The sequence below is a fragment of the Peromyscus maniculatus genome, chromosome 21 (genome assembly GCF_049852395.1).
Source record: "Peromyscus maniculatus bairdii isolate BWxNUB_F1_BW_parent chromosome 21, HU_Pman_BW_mat_3.1, whole genome shotgun sequence".
Classification (NCBI taxonomy): domain Eukaryota; kingdom Metazoa; phylum Chordata; class Mammalia; order Rodentia; family Cricetidae; genus Peromyscus; species Peromyscus maniculatus.
Genome location: NC_134872.1, coordinates 729,611 through 748,186, shown reverse-complemented (window position 1 = coordinate 748,186; position 18,576 = coordinate 729,611). Strand labels below are relative to the sequence as shown.

The window sequence follows — 18,576 nt, the reverse complement described above, 5'->3', positions numbered from 1 at the left end:
ACCTAAAAAGATGAACTTAAGTAGATACATACATTCAAATGCTATGCAAAAATATAAATATTCATTAGAGCCATGAACCCACACATTGATCCTGCTGCGGTTCAGTCCCTGCTTTATTTCATCCTGGATCTCCCAGCATTTTTCTGGACATCATTTGTATAGTGTTTTCCTACTTGGGAAAACAGACATTGATAAAGGCAGGTAGGGCCTGATGACTGGCTTTTTTTCCCTCCTTCTGTAACATGGGTCCCTCATCAGGAGAATTTTCTTTAAGTCTCTGAGGACCTGAGTCTCCCAGCACATTCTGCTTTCCAACTGGGAGAGCCTCACACAACTAATTAATGTTATTTTGGAGTCTGTTCCTTAGATGGCAAGAGGCAAAGGCTGACCTATAAGAAGGTTTCATAGACAATCTCAAGTGTTATGGGTCTCCCTCTTAGCTCTCATATACTATCCCTGGTCACTCATTTTTATTTTCTCCTTTCCATCACTGTAGATGTCACCACATTTACAAAACCAGTAATTCTATTTATTATTAATATATTCTTTATTGATATGGTTCAATAATGAATTTACTCTCTCTCTCTCTCTCTCTCTCTCTGTGTGTGTGTGTGTGAGTGTACATGTGTATAAGTATTCATGTATCTACATGTGGAGGTCAGAAGTTGATATTTTTTGTTTTGTTTAGTTTTTACCCTAGTTAATTTTATTTATTTATTGAGTTGATATTTTTTGTTTTGTTTAGTTTTTACCCTAGTTAATTTTATTTATTTATTGAGATAGAATCATACCATGTGGCTCTGGCTGACCTGCATAGACCAGGATGCCCTTAAGTCTTTTAAGACAATTCACAACCACCACACAACTGAACAAACTAGGAGGAACAGGGAGCCTCTATGCCAGTGTTTGCTGCTAAAATTGCAGACCTCTATCTTTTTTTTTTTTTTTTTTTTTTTTTTTTTTTTTTTTTTTTTTTTTTTTTTGGTTTTTTCGAGACAGGGTTTCTCTGTGTAGCTTTGCGCCTTTCCTGGAACTCACTTGGTAGCCCAGGCTGGCCTCGAACTCACAGAGATTCGCCTGCCTCTGCCTCCCGAGTGCTGGGATTAAAGGCGTGCGCCACCACCGCCCGGCTGCAGACCTCTATCTTAAACTATATTTTTGCAGAATGCTAGACTCCCTTTAGCCCTCTTTCTCATCCTTTCTTATCTCTCTTAGCCAGTTCCCCTCATTTATTTCCAATTCCCTCTTTTCTCTTTTTGTTTCATATAGCCCAGGCTGCCTACAAATTCTTTATGTAGCTGAGAGTGATCTTGAACTCTTCCTTGATCAAAGCCTCCACCTTCCAAATGTTGGGAATTTAGGCATGCACCCTTACGCTAGGCTTCAACAATTTTACTTTCTAATGTGATAGATGTCGACAGATATAATCCACATGAGATCCCTCTCTTAGTGTGCATTAACTCATAAGAGTTGTGCCCGACTCTCCTGGGCTGGAAAGCAGAGTGTGCTGGGACACTCAGGCCGTCGGAGACTTAAAGAAAACATAAGGACATTCTCCTTATGTTGCAGAAAATAAGCCAGTCATCAGAACTATCTGCTTTTATCAATAGCCATTTTCCCAAGCAGGAAAACACTGTACAGGTGATGTTCAGTAAGGAGTGTGTATCAATATCTCAAAAGACACAAGGAGTGTGTATCACTATCTCAAAAGACAGTTTTGAATGTCATAATCACAAAAGTTTAAATCTCTAAAATGTAATTCAGGAGGTATTTTAAAAATTACTTTAAAGATGTTTATTTGCATTTTTCAAAGTATTTATTGAAGGAATATAAAACATGGGAAAACAGTCTACGTTATCTCACATGATAGGCAAAAGTGTACACATTTTTGCATGCATATCACTTGACTTAGGTATGCTCATGAAGCTTGCATAGGTATACCAATTATGAATGCTATATTCATAAAGACATTAATCAATAAGGTAAACGTGTAAACACATATCAGTATGGCTGACAATTGTGTACACAGAGATTTATACCCACAGTTACCTGAAATATGATGATATTTATGACTTCCTAGGATCTTAGACTTAAGAGATTTTGATCTTGCAGGATTTTAGTGTTAGAGTTTGTGACATTCATAAGTTTCTGAGTTATGATCAGCCCCAACTGTGAAGTAGTACCACACACAGGTGCTCACAAAGCCTGGAGCCTCCTTGCTCATACTTTATCATAAAGCATATGGAAAATACAGTGCAGAATTATCATCATGACAGTTGTGGAGATGAGGACTGTATTCTCAGAGGCATGTCTCCCTAAAATGGGGCTGTAGACAAGCTCATAGAGCATTTTCTTAATTAGTGATTAATTTTGGAGGACTCCATCCATTGTGGGTGTAGCCACTCCTGGGATAGTAGTCATTGGGTCTCCAGGAAAGCAGGCTGGGCAAGCCATGGAAAGCAAGCCAATAAGTAGCACTCCTCCATGCCCTCTGCATCAGATCCCGGCTTCAGGTTCCTGCCTTGCCTAAGTTCCTGTTCTGACTTCCTTCAATGATGATAAGTGTTGTGGAAATGGTGGCGCATCCCTTTAATCCCAGCACTCAGGAGGCAGAGGCAGGAGGATCTCTGTGAGTTCGAGGCCAGCCTGGTCTACAAAATGAGTTCCAGGAAAGGTGCAAAGCTACACAGGGAAACCCTGTCTTGAAAAAAAAATCCAAAAAAGGAAGTGTAATAATACCTGGCCCCCTCCTTGAATTACATTTGCTTTGATTTGGCATAAGCCAAATAAATCATTTCCTTCCCAAGTTGCTTTTGGTCATGGTGTTTCTTCACAGCAATAATTGTAACTAAGAGAGACACTATGACCAAGGCATCTTATAAAAGAAACAATTTAATTTGGAGCTTGCTTAAAATTTCTGAGGGTGAGTCCTTCACCATCATAGCAGAGAATATGGCAGCAGGCAGTGAGGAATGACACTGGAACAGTAGCTGAGAGTTTACACCTGATCCACAGGCAGGAGGCAGAGACTGGGTCTGGCATGGGTTTTTGAAACCTCAAAGCCCACCCCCAGTGACACATCTCTTCCAACAAGATCTCACTCTCATAATCCTTCCAAAACAGTTTCACCAACTAGGGACCAAGCATTTAAACACATGAGCTATGGGGGCCATTCTCACTCAAACCACCACATTCCACTCCCTAGCTCCCATAGGTTTGTAGCCATATGATTAAGCAAAATGTATATAGTCCAACTTCTAAAGTCCCCATAGTATTTTACAACCTCAACACTGTTTAAAAGTCCAAAGTCTCTTCTGTGACTCAAGGCAATCTCTTAAATGTAACCCTCTGTAAACACAAAAATCAAATACCATACTTTCAAAATAAAATGGTATAGACTATACATTATCATTCCAAAAGGGAGGAAAGAGAGCATAGTGTGGAAGTATTGGACTAAGCAAGACCTAAACCCAGCAGAGAAAGCTCTATATCAATGACAAATGGCTTAGATGGCTCTGTGAATATCCCACTTCTTCCAGCTTTATTGACTGCAACACACATCTCTCTCTTGGGCTGGTTCCACACCCTGTATGCAGCATACCCCGGCAGACATCCCACGCCTCTGGCATCTCCAACACATTGGGGGTCTTCAATGCAATCTAGGAATCACTTCCACAGCTTCATGAAGTGGTCTCTCTGGGTCTCCTGAAGGGACTCTCCTGTCACACTCCTGGCCTCAGTAGCTTTTCTTAACTGAGGAGGGAGATTCCACAACCCTTTTACTCCTGTATTTTTGTTGACTCTACAACCAGAATAAGTCCCAAAGCTGTCAAGTCCTTTTGTGTACCTGGGCTGGAAACTGGCCTCTTTCTTGAGTTATATTTGCATAGGCTTTGTAGCTGCTTTTTAGGTGTAGGAAATCTCTTAGCTTTTTTGGTTCACAGAATGAAGAATTAGCTGGATGGGGTCTCTCCCTGAGGGTTCCACTTCCTTTATTACATTTTGTTGTTGTTTTTTTAAAAAAAGAAAAAAAGGGGAAGTGCTGTGGATATTGCTCTATATAAATAAAACACTGATGGCCAGTGACCAGGCAGGAAGTAGGTTGCCAGGCAGGAAGTAGGTGGGACAAGGAGAGAGGAGAATTCTGGGAAGCGGAAGGCTGAGGAGGGAGACACTGCAGCCACCGCCAGGACAAGCAACATGTAAAGACTCTGGTAAGCCACCAGCCACGTGGCAAGGTATAGATTTATAGAAATGGGTTAATTTAAGATAAAAGAACAGTTAGCAAGAAGCCTGCCACACAGTTTGTAAGCAATATAAGTCTCTGTGTTTACTTGGTTGGGTCTGAGCGGCTGTGGGACTGGCGGGTGAGAGAGATTTGTCCTGACTGTGGGCAAGGCAGGAAAACTCTAGCTACAACATTTAGCATCAGGCCTTTCTTTAAACTTCTCATTTCTTTGAGTACAAGGCTTTGCTTTAATATTGAATTTCTTGGGGGCTGTTTTTCTCCTCAAGTTTTATGTTTTGTTTTTCTTTTTGCCCTGCTTGCTCTTTTTTTTTTTTATTATATATCATTATAAGAGTGATTACTAATAATCATGTGACACAATCAATACTAGTTTGTCTTGAAATTTCCTCTCCCAATAATCTAAACCTCTTCAATTTAGCATTTGGCATTTTTTTTGGACAAGGGTAGAAAGCAGCCACATTCTTTGCAAAATATCACAAAAATGATCTTTAGGCCAGTTACTAATTTTGTTCCACTCTGAAATTTTTTGACCTGAACCTCCATAGTCTGCATTTCTCTCAGCACTACTGCTTTCCAGGCTCCTAATAGGATGACACATTAAGTTTCATTTATATGGTTGAACTGTTTTTCTAGTCCAAAGTTCCAAAGTCTTCCATATTTCTCCAAAAAACATGGTTAGGCCCATCACAGCAATACTCCAGTTCCTGGTACCAACTTCTGTCTTACCTTTTTTTTTTTTTTTTTTTTTTTTTTTAATTTCTGTGAAGAAACACTATGACCAAGGCTTCTTATAAAAGAGAGCACTTAACTGGGGGCTTACTTACAGTTTCAGAGGGTAAGTTCATGACCATTGCAGCAGGGAGTGTGGCAGCAGATAGGCAGTCATGGTGCTGCCAGAGTAACCGAGATCTTATTGACCACAAGTAGGGGGCAGAAAGAGCGAGTGAGTGAGAGAGTGAGAGAGTTAGAGAGAGGGTGAGAGGGAGGGAGAGGGAGAGGGCCTGGTGTGGAATTTTGAAATCTCAAAGCCCATCCCCCAGTGACATACCTCCTCCAACAAGGCCATGGCACCTTCTAATCTTGCCAAAACTGTTCCATCAACTAGAGACCAACCTATCAAATATATGAGCCTACAGAGGGCCATTCTCATTCAAACAAACACAGACAGGAATTAGTATGAGGCCAACAGAAGGAAAACAAGAAGTAAGTAGATGGAGGAACAGTAAAGGAGAAGGAGATAAGGCAGCTGCAGCTAAAGGTGGATATGGTTTTATGTGAGGCAGCTCCTGCCATTGCTAGGATTGCGGCCAGGATTTGCAAGTAGGAAACTGTAGATGTAACCAACTGTCTTATTAAATAAGAAACACAGAATCAATGTAAAAGAGAAAGCCAAGAGGTCAGAGCTCAGAGCTAAAATCTTACCCTTCCTCCTGCGGTGCTCCTACTTCTCCAAAAGAGACCTACTTCCTGTGTGTATGTCTTTACATAGTCTTTCTGTTCTGCCTTCTCATTGGCTGTAAACCAAACACATGACTGCCTTGTCACTGCCTGTAAGTACTGCCCTCCAGGTCTTAAAGGTGTGTGTCTCCAATGCTGGCTGTATCCCTGAACACACAGAGATCTACCTAGCTCTTCTACCAAGTGCTGGGATTAAAGGCGTGTGCCATCACCGCCACGCTCTTACTATGGCTCTAATAGCTTTGACCCCCGGGCAACTTTATTTATTAACATACAATTAAAATCACATTTCAGTACAAATAAAATACCACCATAGGAAACCACAGTGAAGCTCAAGAATTCTAGGATAATAATGCTGCTCAGAACATAGCTCATCACCTAGATGGCACTTGTGTGTAGGAAAGTCAAAGGTCTGGTCAGCATCACAGAAGAAGTGGCTGATTTAGTTTGGTATGCAGAAGTTCTGTGCAAGGAGGAAGGATGGGAATATGAGACATAGGAAACCCACAGACCATCAGATCCTAACCAGAGTGGTACATGCCAGGGAACTGAACAATAATGGGTAATGGAATATTCAACAAATAGCACCACGGCAGTCAAAAGCAGTGGTGGTTGGGGCTGGAGAGATGGTCAGTGGTTAAGAGCATTGGCTATTCTTGCAGAAGACCCAGGTTCAATTTACAGCAGCAAATGGCAGCTCACAATTGTCTATAACTATTTCCAGAGTCTCTGATGCCATTTTCTTGCCTCTGTGGACACTTGTGTGTGGTGTACATGCATGCACTCAGGTCCATACACATACACATAAAATAATAAAATATAGCTTAAAAAAAGCCATGGTGGTGAGGTTGAATAACTAATGGCAGCCAGAGGAGAAGAAATAATACTGGATCATGCAGCTGGGAACTGAGATGGTCCTTCAAAATTTAGAAAGTTGGATGGACATAGTGAACATGGTATACCAGAGCTTAACCAAAGAGAGATTGCAGATGAAAAAGTACATGAAAGTGTGAAGGCTTCCATTCAGGGTCACAAGGAGCATGGCAAAGACATTGCCCAGCAAAAGTATAAGGAAACCAAGAGGAAGAGGGAGAAGGTCAGCAGCTGGAAATGATACAAAAATCACGGAACAATGAATTTTTAACAAAATCGTTTGATTTTACCAATAAAGACTCAGGAGCCAAATGTTGGGGTGAAAGCCTGCTAGCTCAGAGGTAGAGAAAGCACCCAGATGTCCTTCCTCCTCCACTGACATCCCAGAAAAAGGACCTTTCTCCTCTTCCATCTCAATCAAGATTCATCAAACTCAATGTCCCTCCCTTCTACTTCCTGTGCATCTCTCTGTCCATCCTCCCGAATCTCTTACTTTCTATGTTTATTTTTTCCCCTGTCAACTGGTTGCTTGCTCAGCTTCTTGATCTCTGGTTGACTTTATTCAATCAGAAATATTCAAGCAGAAAACTCTTAGATTAAAGGTGTGTGCTAGGGCTGAGACACACCACAACTAGAAACAGGTTTTTCCAGTAAATAACACAATCGCGGGGTTCATAGTGTGATCAAATATCCTACAACATTTCCTCCTTTTTGTCTGAAACAAAAGGAAAGGTTTTAATACAGTAAAACTACTTACAATAATGAAGCTATTTCTGCAAAGCTTTCCACAATGTCCAGTTATATTTGGCAGTCTCAGGATTAAGTATTTTTGAGTTCAAAGTTCTGTAAATTGTAAATGTCAGTCTCATATTAACTCAGCAATTTGAGTGTCCTGAGCAGTCTGAAGCTGATCTTTAGGTGGTGTTTTTGAGCTTAGTGGCAATACTAGCTTGGTAGAACACAGCAGTCAACTCGAAGGTGACCAGTGTTTGTGGAGAACATTGGCGGTTGTCTGGTGGGAAGGAGCAGTCAAAGATGGTGGCATGGGTGCCATGCTAGTCTGGGGTTCTGAGCTGGGATTTCAGGCCAGTCAGCTAGAGGTGGGTGATACCACTTGGCCAATTTACTCTTTTTCTTGGGACATTTGTTTTTGATTATCTGTCCTTTTTCTTCAGATGTTTCACTTGTCCAATAGTCTCCAGATTCCTTAGTTGGGTGCTTTTATTCTCCTGCAAAGACAAAAACAAAACCCTGCCCTAACCCTGACTTTGGAGAGTTTCTTTTTTGGCTGTCTTGCCTGTATGAGGTATATAAAATTTGATGACTTTGTTAAGTTTTGCTAGATTATACCATTTCCTTTCATGCCTCCCATTACAATATATCTTTGCCATTTATCTGCCAGTTAGGGTATTGCAGAGTCAGGTGAGTTTGTTGGTGAGTTACTGGAAAAAGATTGGGAGTTAGGCCTGGAGAGACGGTTCAGAGGTTAAGAATACTGGCTGCTCTTTCACAGGTCCTGGGTTCAATTCCCAGCAACCGCATGGTGGCTCACATCCATCTGTAGTGAGATCTGATGCCTTCTCCTGGTATACAGACATACATGCAGATGGAGCACTCGTATACACATAAAATAAATGAATACACCTTTAAAAGCCAGGCAGTGGTTGTGCATGCCTTTAATCCCAGCACTTGGGAAGCAAGGTGGCTCTCTAAGTTCAAGGCCAGCCTGGTCTATAGAGTGAGTTCCAGGACAGCCAGGAGTACACAGAGAAACGTTGTCTTGAAAAACAAAAATCAAAACCAAAGAAAGTTAAAAAAAAAAAAAAAAAAGGCTGGGAGTTGGTAGTGAGATGCCTTGGGGAGTGCAGAGCATTTTCCTGAAGGGGATGGAAAGGAAGGTTTCTTGTAGTTCTTTTAGTTTCTGCTCCAGTTTTGGTCAAACCAACATTCAAGAATCCTCTAATAATAATAATGATGATGATGCCTCAGTGGGCTGCTCCATCTTGTTCACTTAAAGTTGCTCTGCAGTAAATCTATAAATAATAATAATAATAATAACAATAATAGTAATAATGTCCCAGTGGGCTGCTCCATCTTGTTCATTTAAAGTTGCTCTGCAGTAAATATATAAATAATAATAATAGAGATAATAATAATAATAATAATAATAATAATAAATAATGCCTCAGTGGGATGCTCCATCTTGTTTACTTAAGGTTGCTCTACAGTAAATCTATAAATAATAATAATAATAATAATTATAATTATAATAATACCCCAGTGGGCTGCTTCATCTTGTTCACTTAAGGTTGCTCTGCAGTAAATATATAATTTGTTCTCAGGGGCCACTTCTGCCAGCCTTCCCTTGTGATAAAAGGGCTCACAGTGAAAGGGCAGGATGTCTTGGGAGCTAGAAGAGGGCATGGAGGTTGGAGAGAACAGCTCAGGTATGGAGGGTAGCAAGGGAGATGTTTCCAATCTAGACCCTGCGTTATTTCAGGTTGAGCTGAAAAATGAAGGAGCTGAAGTTGGGAAATCTGGCCATTCTGAAGTCTTCAAAAAACCTTAGCTTGTCTTCTTTTCTTCAGTTTAGTCTGTAGAGCACAGGCTGCTCTCCAATGCTTCCCAGGTGAGCTCCCATTTCTGTATAAAGTTTCACAGCTTAGTTCATAGACCTTTTAAACAAGCTAAAAGGTTGGTTTTGAAAGATTTTTCCTCTAATTAGTAACAGATTCCCATTAGCTCAGAGAGCCCAAAAGCCTCTTTGTGGCAAGCATTTATTTATTGTTTGGCATTCATAAAAATAACATGTTTAGCAGATATTGTAAAGTACATAAGAAAGTAAAAATTTCTTGTTTTAAAGATAAGTTACAAATTATAATTCGGCAAAAATTCCTCTAAATATGTGTTCTTGAATGTTACTTGAATTACTTTGCTAGAAGTGGTGATGATTTCAGCTGAGGGTCTTTGCTGTCTCAGGGTCTGGGTTGGATGAGAGCTGCATCTCTAACCCAGGGTTGTCTGGGAGTCATTGCTCATTAGACAATTAGACAGGTATTCTTCAGTATTCTCATTTTCTGATGAATTAATTTGACCAAAGTAATCTTAATTCCAAAATTATCCTGCATACTTTTTCTAACTTCAAAGTCAGCCATCCTCCCATCCTGGGGTTTTTACGACTGCAAATTCTTTAAGGTCTACTTAAGCCTATGATAATACCCGTTTCTCATTCACCTTGCCTCTGTTATGTCTTCCTCACTTTTCTGCAGATCTTGAATCTTACTGCTCTCTTCTTCCTCTTTTTCCTAACTCCTCACTCTTCGAACAATAGGATTGGTTATGCCATGTTCTGAAAATCTTAATCATCTTTCCTTCTTATGTGAAAACAGACTTCAGGTGGGGAACTTTTAAACACTCTAAAAACCAGGGTCATGAGAGGTTATCTGGGCTGGTTAGTATACTTACCTGTGTCCTGTTCAACAGTGTAGAGAGAATACAAAGTGCAGGTTTGATTTAGAGCAGATAAAATAACCAAGAAGTTACAGAGTGAGTGCACAAATCATGCCACACAGACCTGTAGATGGGGAAGTGGGCAGGGAGGGTACTGGAGTAATTAGCCAGAGACAGCAGCAGCACCAATAAAGTGCAGAACCCCAGTCTGGTGAAGCCATAGATTTAGGTTACAGGAGAGGCAGTTTTACATATTAGGTATTTGTTGCAGGACTTTGTTGTTCACTATGGTAGATTGAAATTTTATCTCCTGTGGTGATTGATGCAGGCTTTTGTTCCTGGCACTTGGGAGGCAGAGACCACCCTGGTCTACATAGCAAATTTCAGAGGAACCTGTGGTGAATGAACTTGCTTTTGGGAGAATAGAAATTATAAACATAACCCATGGACATGTCTTTATATTTCACTATCATCTGGGTGAGCTCTCCCATTATAAACATAACCTGTGACCATGTCTTTATATTTCACTATCATCTGGGTGAGCTCTCCCTCCCTCCCTGCTCCCTCCTTCCTTCTTCCTTTCCTAGCATCATTCTCTCTCTCTCTCTCTCTCTCTCTCTCTCTCTCTCTCTCTCTCTCTCTCTCTCTCTCTCTCTCTCTCTCTCTCCTCTCTCTGTCCTCCATTATCTTGGATCTGAGCCTTCCTAATGAATACTGTCTAATTTCATCTGGACTACATCACCATGCCACTTTGCTTTCTAAAAGCCCTCAGCCAGGCTTTGAGGCGAACAGGACAGAGTTGTGGATATAGTTTGTGACCAGCAGAGAGGGCATGTTCCATTGCTGGACTCCTCTCTGTCTTATCATGTGTCTTGGATCAATGGTTCTCAATCTTCTTAATGCTGCCACCCTTTAATACAGTTCCTCATGTTGTGGTGACCCCCAACCATACAATTATTTTTGTTGCGACTTCATAACTGTAATTTTGCTACTGTTATGAATCTTAACATAAATATCTGATATGTAGGATATCTGATATGTGACCCCAGTAAAAGGGTTGTTCGATCTCCAAAGGGGACATGACCCACAGGTTGAGAACCACCATTCATGGTGCTCCTTTAAAGATGACTTTCTTTATCATCCTGGGCTACTTAGCTCTGCAGCCTCTTTTTCATCCTCACATGCTGTGACATTTCTTGCCTTAGAATCTAGGCATAGTTTTCTTTCTATCTGGAATAACATCATCTCCCTTTACATTTTCCACAGCTATAGCAGGCCACTCAGCACCACTTCTCCCAGAACTATTTCATACAGTTTTAATTCATCAGCTTCCTGTCAGTGTGCTGCAATTATCTGTTGATGTGTGCATCTATTCCATAAGGCTCCTTAAGGTAATGGCCTTGTTTTATTTGACTGGGAATCCTCAAGGTTTAAAATAATATCCTCTATATACTCAGTATAAGAGTGCTAATGAAAGAAAAGTGGTTAGTCAAGGAGACCCTGGGGGAGACATACAACATACAACTTAAACTGTACCTCTCTATCTCTGAGGATATAGCCCCAGTGCTACACAGGAATAGGAAATGTAATTCCATGTAATATACAGATTTGGCCTATGGCAGAATCATAAACAGCATACAGTTCCCTGAGCCATTTAGTTTTACCTTCCCAGGCAGCTGTTGTAGGGCATTGGTATTAGATAACTTGAATTTCATGTTATAAATGACGCATACTTTTATTACTATTATGAAGTGGCAACAGTTTAGATTTTATGAGAACATGTGTATGGTTCGCTCCTGCTTTCTTCTTAATTGTTCTCCTTTGCTTCTAGCCGTCCTACATATTCTCACTTGGTCAGCATGTGAAGTCCTGCCTGCCATGCAAGGATCACTTCAGCTCTTCAGAAGCACTGTGCTCCATCACACCTCTGCACCCACAAGCTTTTGCATCAGGTCACATTGCCCGGTCCACTGTTATTCAGCTTTCAAAACTTAGCTTAATGTAAGACAGTATCTTATACAACAGTAACTTAAAAGCTACTGTCTTCAGGAAGTTTCCCTGAACTTTATTTCCACACCCTCTGCCCCACAATCCTCTACCCTACAACCCCAGTCTGGGTTTCTTTTCCTTCTATTCCCACAGCTCCTATAATTCCCTCTCACCATAATTTCATACCTTAATTAAAACCTCTAGTCAGCTAAAGAAACTGTACTTTCAGAAGATTATGTTGATAAAATATTCTAAAAATTAGAGACAAAAAGTCTACCCAGTGGGCCATTGTACACACATAGGAATGGAACACAGAGGAAGAAATGATAAGAAATCAAAGAAATTGATGAGACTGAAGTGACTACATGATGAAGACCAGAGAGACTGTTGAGGTAAAGATGACTAGCCTTCACCATGGGATTCCAGCATACCATTCAATTCTTTTGTAGCAGTATTGGCTTTGGTTGTGAAAGGTAAAAGTTTGTTGTCAAGGAACACACATGGTGGTCACTACACAAAGTTTTGGTTTTTATTGAAAATTTGAATATGGTTAAGCTCTCCTAGGCCATTAGGAATATGCTACATCAAAGGGCATGGGAAGGAAGAGTAATAACTAAAAGGGAAATAAGGTGGTAATAACTAAAAGGGAAAGATGAAGACAAGTTTAATCCATCCTCATTTTGTACTCTCTGTTATCTTGTTTTAGCCTTGTCAATCTTAGAATTGCAACAGACAACAGAGACACACTAAAATTTCTCTAGTTTCTGTCAAGCCAACTAGAAAACTGAATGATCCCATGGAAAGCATCTCCACAGGAAACCAAACTGTCACTGAATTTATACTTCTTGGCTTCCATGAAGTCCCTGGGCTATACCTCCCATTCTTTTCTGTTCTCACCATCGTCTACGCCTCCATCATCACAGGGAACATGCTCATTGTAGTGGTGGTGGTCAGCTCCCAGAAGCTTCACACACCTATGTATTTCTTTCTGGTGAACCTGTCCTTCATTGAGATCCTCTATACCTCCACAGTGGTGCCCAAAATGTTGGAGGGCTTCCTACAGGAGTCTGCAATCTCTGTGGCTGGCTGCTTGCTCCAGTTCTTCATCTTTGGCTCTCTGGCTACAGATGAGTGTTTTCTTCTGGCTGTGATGGCATATGATCGCTACCTAGCAATCTGTCACCCGCTAAGATACCCACTCCTGATGGGGCCTCAGTGGTGTCTGGGGTTGGTGCTCACAGTCTGGCTGTCTGGATTCATGGTGGATGGACTAGTTGTTGCTTTGATGGCCCAGCTGAGGTTCTGTGGCCCCAACCAAATTGACCACTTTTACTGTGATTTCTCACCCTTGATGGTCCTGGCCTGCTCAGACACCAGAGTGGCCCAGGTGACCACATTTGTTCTCTCTGTCGTCTTCCTGACGATCCCCTTTGGGCTGGTTCTGGTTTCCTATGCTCAGATTGTGGTGACTGTGTTGAGAGTTCCCGCTGGTGCCAGAAGAACAAAAGCTTTCTCTACATGCTCCTCTCACCTGGCTGTGGTGTCCACATTCTATGGAACACTCATGGTCTTGTACATTGCACCCTCTGCTGTCCACTCCCAGCTCCTCACCAAGGTTGTTGCCCTGCTCTACACAGTGGTCACTCCCATCTTCAACCCCGTCATCTATACCTTGAGGAACCAGGAGGTACATCAGGCACTAAGAAGGCTTCTCTACTGCAAAGCAACTGAAATGTGACCTAAGGAGAGCAGTGAAGATTTTCTATTGGATGTTCAGGGTCTTGCTTGAAAAGTCTCCCATAATGGGCTGGGGAGGAACACTTTGTTATTTCTCCAAATTTCCCTTTAAGTCTTCTGAATTATTCCCAAGGGGAAGGTAAGAGTTCAAAATTTTCAAATATTAGTGTGGTGGTTTGAATGAGAGTGGCCCCCATAGGTTCATAAATTTGAATGCTTGGTCATCAGGGAGTGGCACTATTTGAAAGGATTAGGTGGTGCGGCCTTGTTGGAGGATGTGTGTCACTGGTGTGTGTGTGTGTGTGTCAGGGGGTGTTGGACTTTGACTTTTTGAGAGCCCAAGCTAGTCCCAGTGGCTTTTTCTTTTCCTGCTGCCCATAGACCTGGTTTTAGAACTCTCAGCTACTTCTCCAGCACCATGTCCATCTGTGTGCTGCCATAATGGACTAAATCTCTGAAACCGTAAGCAAGCCCCAATTAAACGCTTTCTTTTATAAGAATTGCTGGAGTCATGGTGTCTCTTCACAGAAATAGAACACTGACTAAGACAATTAGTTTAAATGATTATGTAAACTAATATGAGATTTTTTAAAATGAATACACCATAAATAGTGCACTGTTTTGATCATCAAACAGGGCAGACATGTACTGAATTGTTACTTTCTAGTCCATTGCTGTATGTAGTGCTACTACTACTGATTAATGAAAGTAAAATTAAAGAAAGAAAATATCAATACTGAAACAAATTTAGAATTAATTCTCATTTATATTACTGTAGTATGACTTTTAAAGCATTCTTTATTTTTGGATGTGTGTATCTACAACTTGTATAATAGAATTTGCAATCTGTTCTCCCACTAAACAAATCATGAACAAATCCTATGTTAACTATTGTCCACTTCTTTACTCTTTTTAGCTTCTTTATATGGCTAAACATAACTGAATAGTTTAAATAACCTTTTGTTGTTAGGAATGTTTAGCTATACTCAGCTTTTAGAAGCCACCTCAACTTTTATACATTTATGTTTTTCTATAATATAATTTCAGAACGTAAGTTGCTAGGCCTAATGATATGTGCATTTACAAATATTAAAGTTGATTTTATTCTACTTATTTACTTTGTGACTTTATTATAGAAACATACACAAAAATAGAGTACAGTGTAGTGATAGTGAATGCATACTTGCTAGAAACTTTTAGGGCAAATTCCAGAGGTTGGCTAAAGATTGTGCTGTTCACAAATTGTGTATATATTTCACATACAAATTTTCATTATACTTTCCTATTTATAGAGACAGTTTTTTCACTAGGCTCCAGCGGATAGTTCTATGTCCATGACCATACAGACCTTCTTGATTAAAGGCTCCAATGGATGGACCCATTCCCATGGTCATACAGACCACCTTGGTTAAAGTCTCCAATGGATAGCCTGTGCCCACAGTCATAAAGGCTGCCTTGGTTAAACTCAGTGGGTTTCAAAACAAAACCAGAAGATATGAATGTGGGAAGTGGACTTGTAGGATGGAGAAGAGGTTAATGGGGTTGGGAAAGAGATTAGGAGGATAAGAAATCAGAGTAACTAGAATACATTATACACATACATGAAATGTCAAAGAACAAATTTTATTTGTAATATGATTTAAAATGTAAAGAAAAGATACACATAAAGAACAACAATAAAAAGATAGTTTTTAAAAGCATGCCCACTAGGGGCTTAAAAAATAGTTCAGCAAAACAGTTACCTTGTAAGCACAGAGATTGGCGTTCAATCCTCCAGAGCCTACCTAGAAAAATCCACCCGCGGTGGTGGTGCTCTTGTACTCACAGCAATGGGAGACAGAGACAGACAGACTCTCGGGGCTTGCTGGTCAACCATCCCATCTTATTTGACAAGTTCCAGGACAGTGAGAGATCCTGCTCAAAAGATAAGAGAAGGACTTGATGTTTTTCCATCAGCACAGTGGCTGCACCTGAATCTACTGATGCTTCGGCCAGTAATTGTGGCCCCACAGTCACTGGCCCACTTGTCAGGCAGTGGCCAGGCAAGACTTTCATGTCCCACCAGTCTGCCTCCTGCCACTGCCATTAAACGTAGTTTTTAATTAAATCTCTATTGCTCTATTTACCAATGAGAATTGGGAGTCAGAGGCTTGGGTGAAAACCTGCTAGCTCAGAGAGGTTGAGTAGCAACTAGATGACCTTATCTCTTTGCCAGCATCTCCAAAAGAGAGTGTCCTTTCACTCTGCCAAACCAAAAAAGACCGCTGCACTCAAAGTCTCTCCCTACTAATACTTCCTATGTATCTCTCTATCTGTATTTCTAGCTCCTCTGGACTCTCTATGGCTAATTTCAGTCAACTAGTTGCTGGTTCTGCCCCCTGATCCAAGATTAATTTTGTTAACACATTCCCAGGGTTTCACAGTGTGATCAAATATCCTGCAACAGAGGACAATGCCTGAGATATGATAACATGATTCTATGGGTTGTCCTTTGGCTTACATATACTCACACATATATAGGCATATGTGTCTGAGTATCTATGAAAACACACACACACACACACACACACACACACACACACACACACACACACACACACACACAAACACACTCACACATTGGGGTGTCTCTCCAATGCTTTTGGATTGGCAGAATTAATATTGGGGAACTGGCTGCATTATTGAAATCATTGGAAGTCTCCATTCAAATCTTAATGTCATTCTTCACCAAATCAGGAAAAAATAATACTAACATTCGTAGGGAGACACTGAAGTCCATGAATAGCCAAAGCAGAAGGAAAAATGCTTAAAGTGGGCTCTGCCTTAGGGAACAGTTGCAGTCTCAGAGGGTGGGTGGGAATTGCGGGGTGTGGGGATGTGGGCTGGTTTGGGAAGGAGCGCTGCGGGGTGGAAGGAGGGAGGAGGGGGGATCTGTGGGTGGTATGTAGAGTGAGTAGAAAATTTCTTAAAGAAAAATGAAAAAAAAAAAGAAAAGAAGAGCAGAGAGTAAGGAAATTATAAAATGCTATTTCATAAACAGGCTGTGTGTGGGTAAAGGGGAAATTACATTTAAAATTTTTGTGTGCAACACCTACTGCAGCGTAGGCACCTATGAAGGGGCCAAAGAGATGTGGGTGCTATTATTATTGTGCTTTTTATTATTGTTTTTACTATACAGGTGGATTTATGAATTACAAAGACTTTCCAGTAGCTGTGTAACTCACCCAGACTGCTCAGAAGGCTTACAATTGACCTTGTGGCCCACAGACAAACTAAGTCCTATGAAGAAGCTCTGTCTGTATTAAAGATCCCACAGATTGTTTGACCCTGGCTGCATAGAATATCATGATGGTGGAGAGTTGACATTCTGTAGATTACATATCATAATCATCTTGGGCCACATTGTGGCCAGTTACCTTTGTTTTTGTATTTCACGGACATTATTGTAACTAATAGATAAACTCTCCAGACAGGGATCACAGAGCTTAGCAGTTGTCTCTTCTCTACCAACACAAAGCTAAGCCATGTTTTAACATCTGGCACCTTTAGGACAAATGTTCCCATTTGGCTGTAACCCTGATGATCCACCAGCGTAACTGGGAAGCATAATGATTTACTGCTTCCTTGGCTCTGTGACTATGCAGATTCATCTAACACTTTCCACAGTGAAGTACGTCCTTCAGTGCGGTGTGGATCTGTGTTCCTGGGTCACTCTTGATTGGCCTTGAATAAGTGATTTTCTTATTTCTTTTAGTAGAGTATTTTATATTGGCACATGTGGGGAAAATGTAATATTCACTGGAGTTACAGATGGTTGTGAGACATGGTGTAAGTGCTGGAAATCAAACCTTGGTATTCTGGAAGAGCATCCAGTACTCATAACTTGAGCCATCTCTCCAGCCCCAGATGTGAATTTCTTATTATTTTCTTCTACAGTATGTGACTGTCGCCTTATGTGGGACTGAACCATACAAGATGTTTTTGCATTTTGTCTTCAATATGGTTATTTCAAGAGCATTATCTTCCTTCTGACATTGACCCATATCTTGTCTCCAGTCACCTCTTCTGTTCCAGCAGAGGCAGGACAGGGACGTCTTCATCCCCAACTGAACTTTAGGCACCACTGAGATGCAACTTCTTATTTTTTTGCTGAAAACAATGGTATAGATGTTAGTTTGTGCTTCAATTTCTAGATGCAATGTGTGGTTTGTGGGTTCTTTAAGGGAGATTATCCACAAAGTCTGACAGAGATAATTAAACCTGAAAACGTCCAGGATCCATGTATTTGATGTTACCTCTTGTAAGGGTAGGGCAGAGCACTGGAGAAGTCAAGTATGGCTGGGCTTGCTCAGTGCTCTGTCTTTCATGAACTTTGATGTAGTCATCCTTAACTAGGTCATCTTCACCAACTCTGTCCTTGTTCCTTGGTAGAAGGTTGTTCCACCAGGACCTGTGATCACAAGGACTCAAATATAACCGGGTCTGGTCCTGTCTGCTCCAGGGACAGCTCTCAGCCTCTTCTCAGGCATCATCTTTGTTTTCACGTTGTGTTTCTGTAGAAGACACACCTGTTCTAGTTCTTTCCTGTGAGTTTTGATCCTGTTCTTTTCTGAGTGTCCTATCAATCATTGTTCTCACAAGCCCAGGGCAGCCTCTGCAGGGAGGAAGCGTCCATGTTAAACGATGGGTTTTTAAGACTTGGCTGTCTCTTCTTGCCTTCCTTCATGGATGTTTCTTGGATTGTCTTTTGTGTTATTGTAACCTTGCTTGCTGCAAGCTGCAGGAAAATATAATGGAATTCAGCTTCTATCACAAAAGAT

At 41.0% G+C, this 18,576-nt stretch overlaps 1 protein-coding gene across 1 annotated transcript; it reads left to right on the top strand.

The window, feature by feature from the left end:
* The first annotated feature begins 12,805 nt into the window (after positions 1-12,805).
* Or11a1 (olfactory receptor family 11 subfamily A member 1) lies at positions 12,806-13,762 on the top strand. The gene has a single exon (XM_076557902.1). The coding sequence runs from the start codon at positions 12,816-12,818 to the stop codon at positions 13,755-13,757; it is 942 nt and encodes a 313-aa protein (XP_076414017.1). The 5' UTR covers positions 12,806-12,815; the 3' UTR covers positions 13,758-13,762.
* The last annotated feature ends 4,814 nt before the right edge of the window (positions 13,763-18,576 follow it).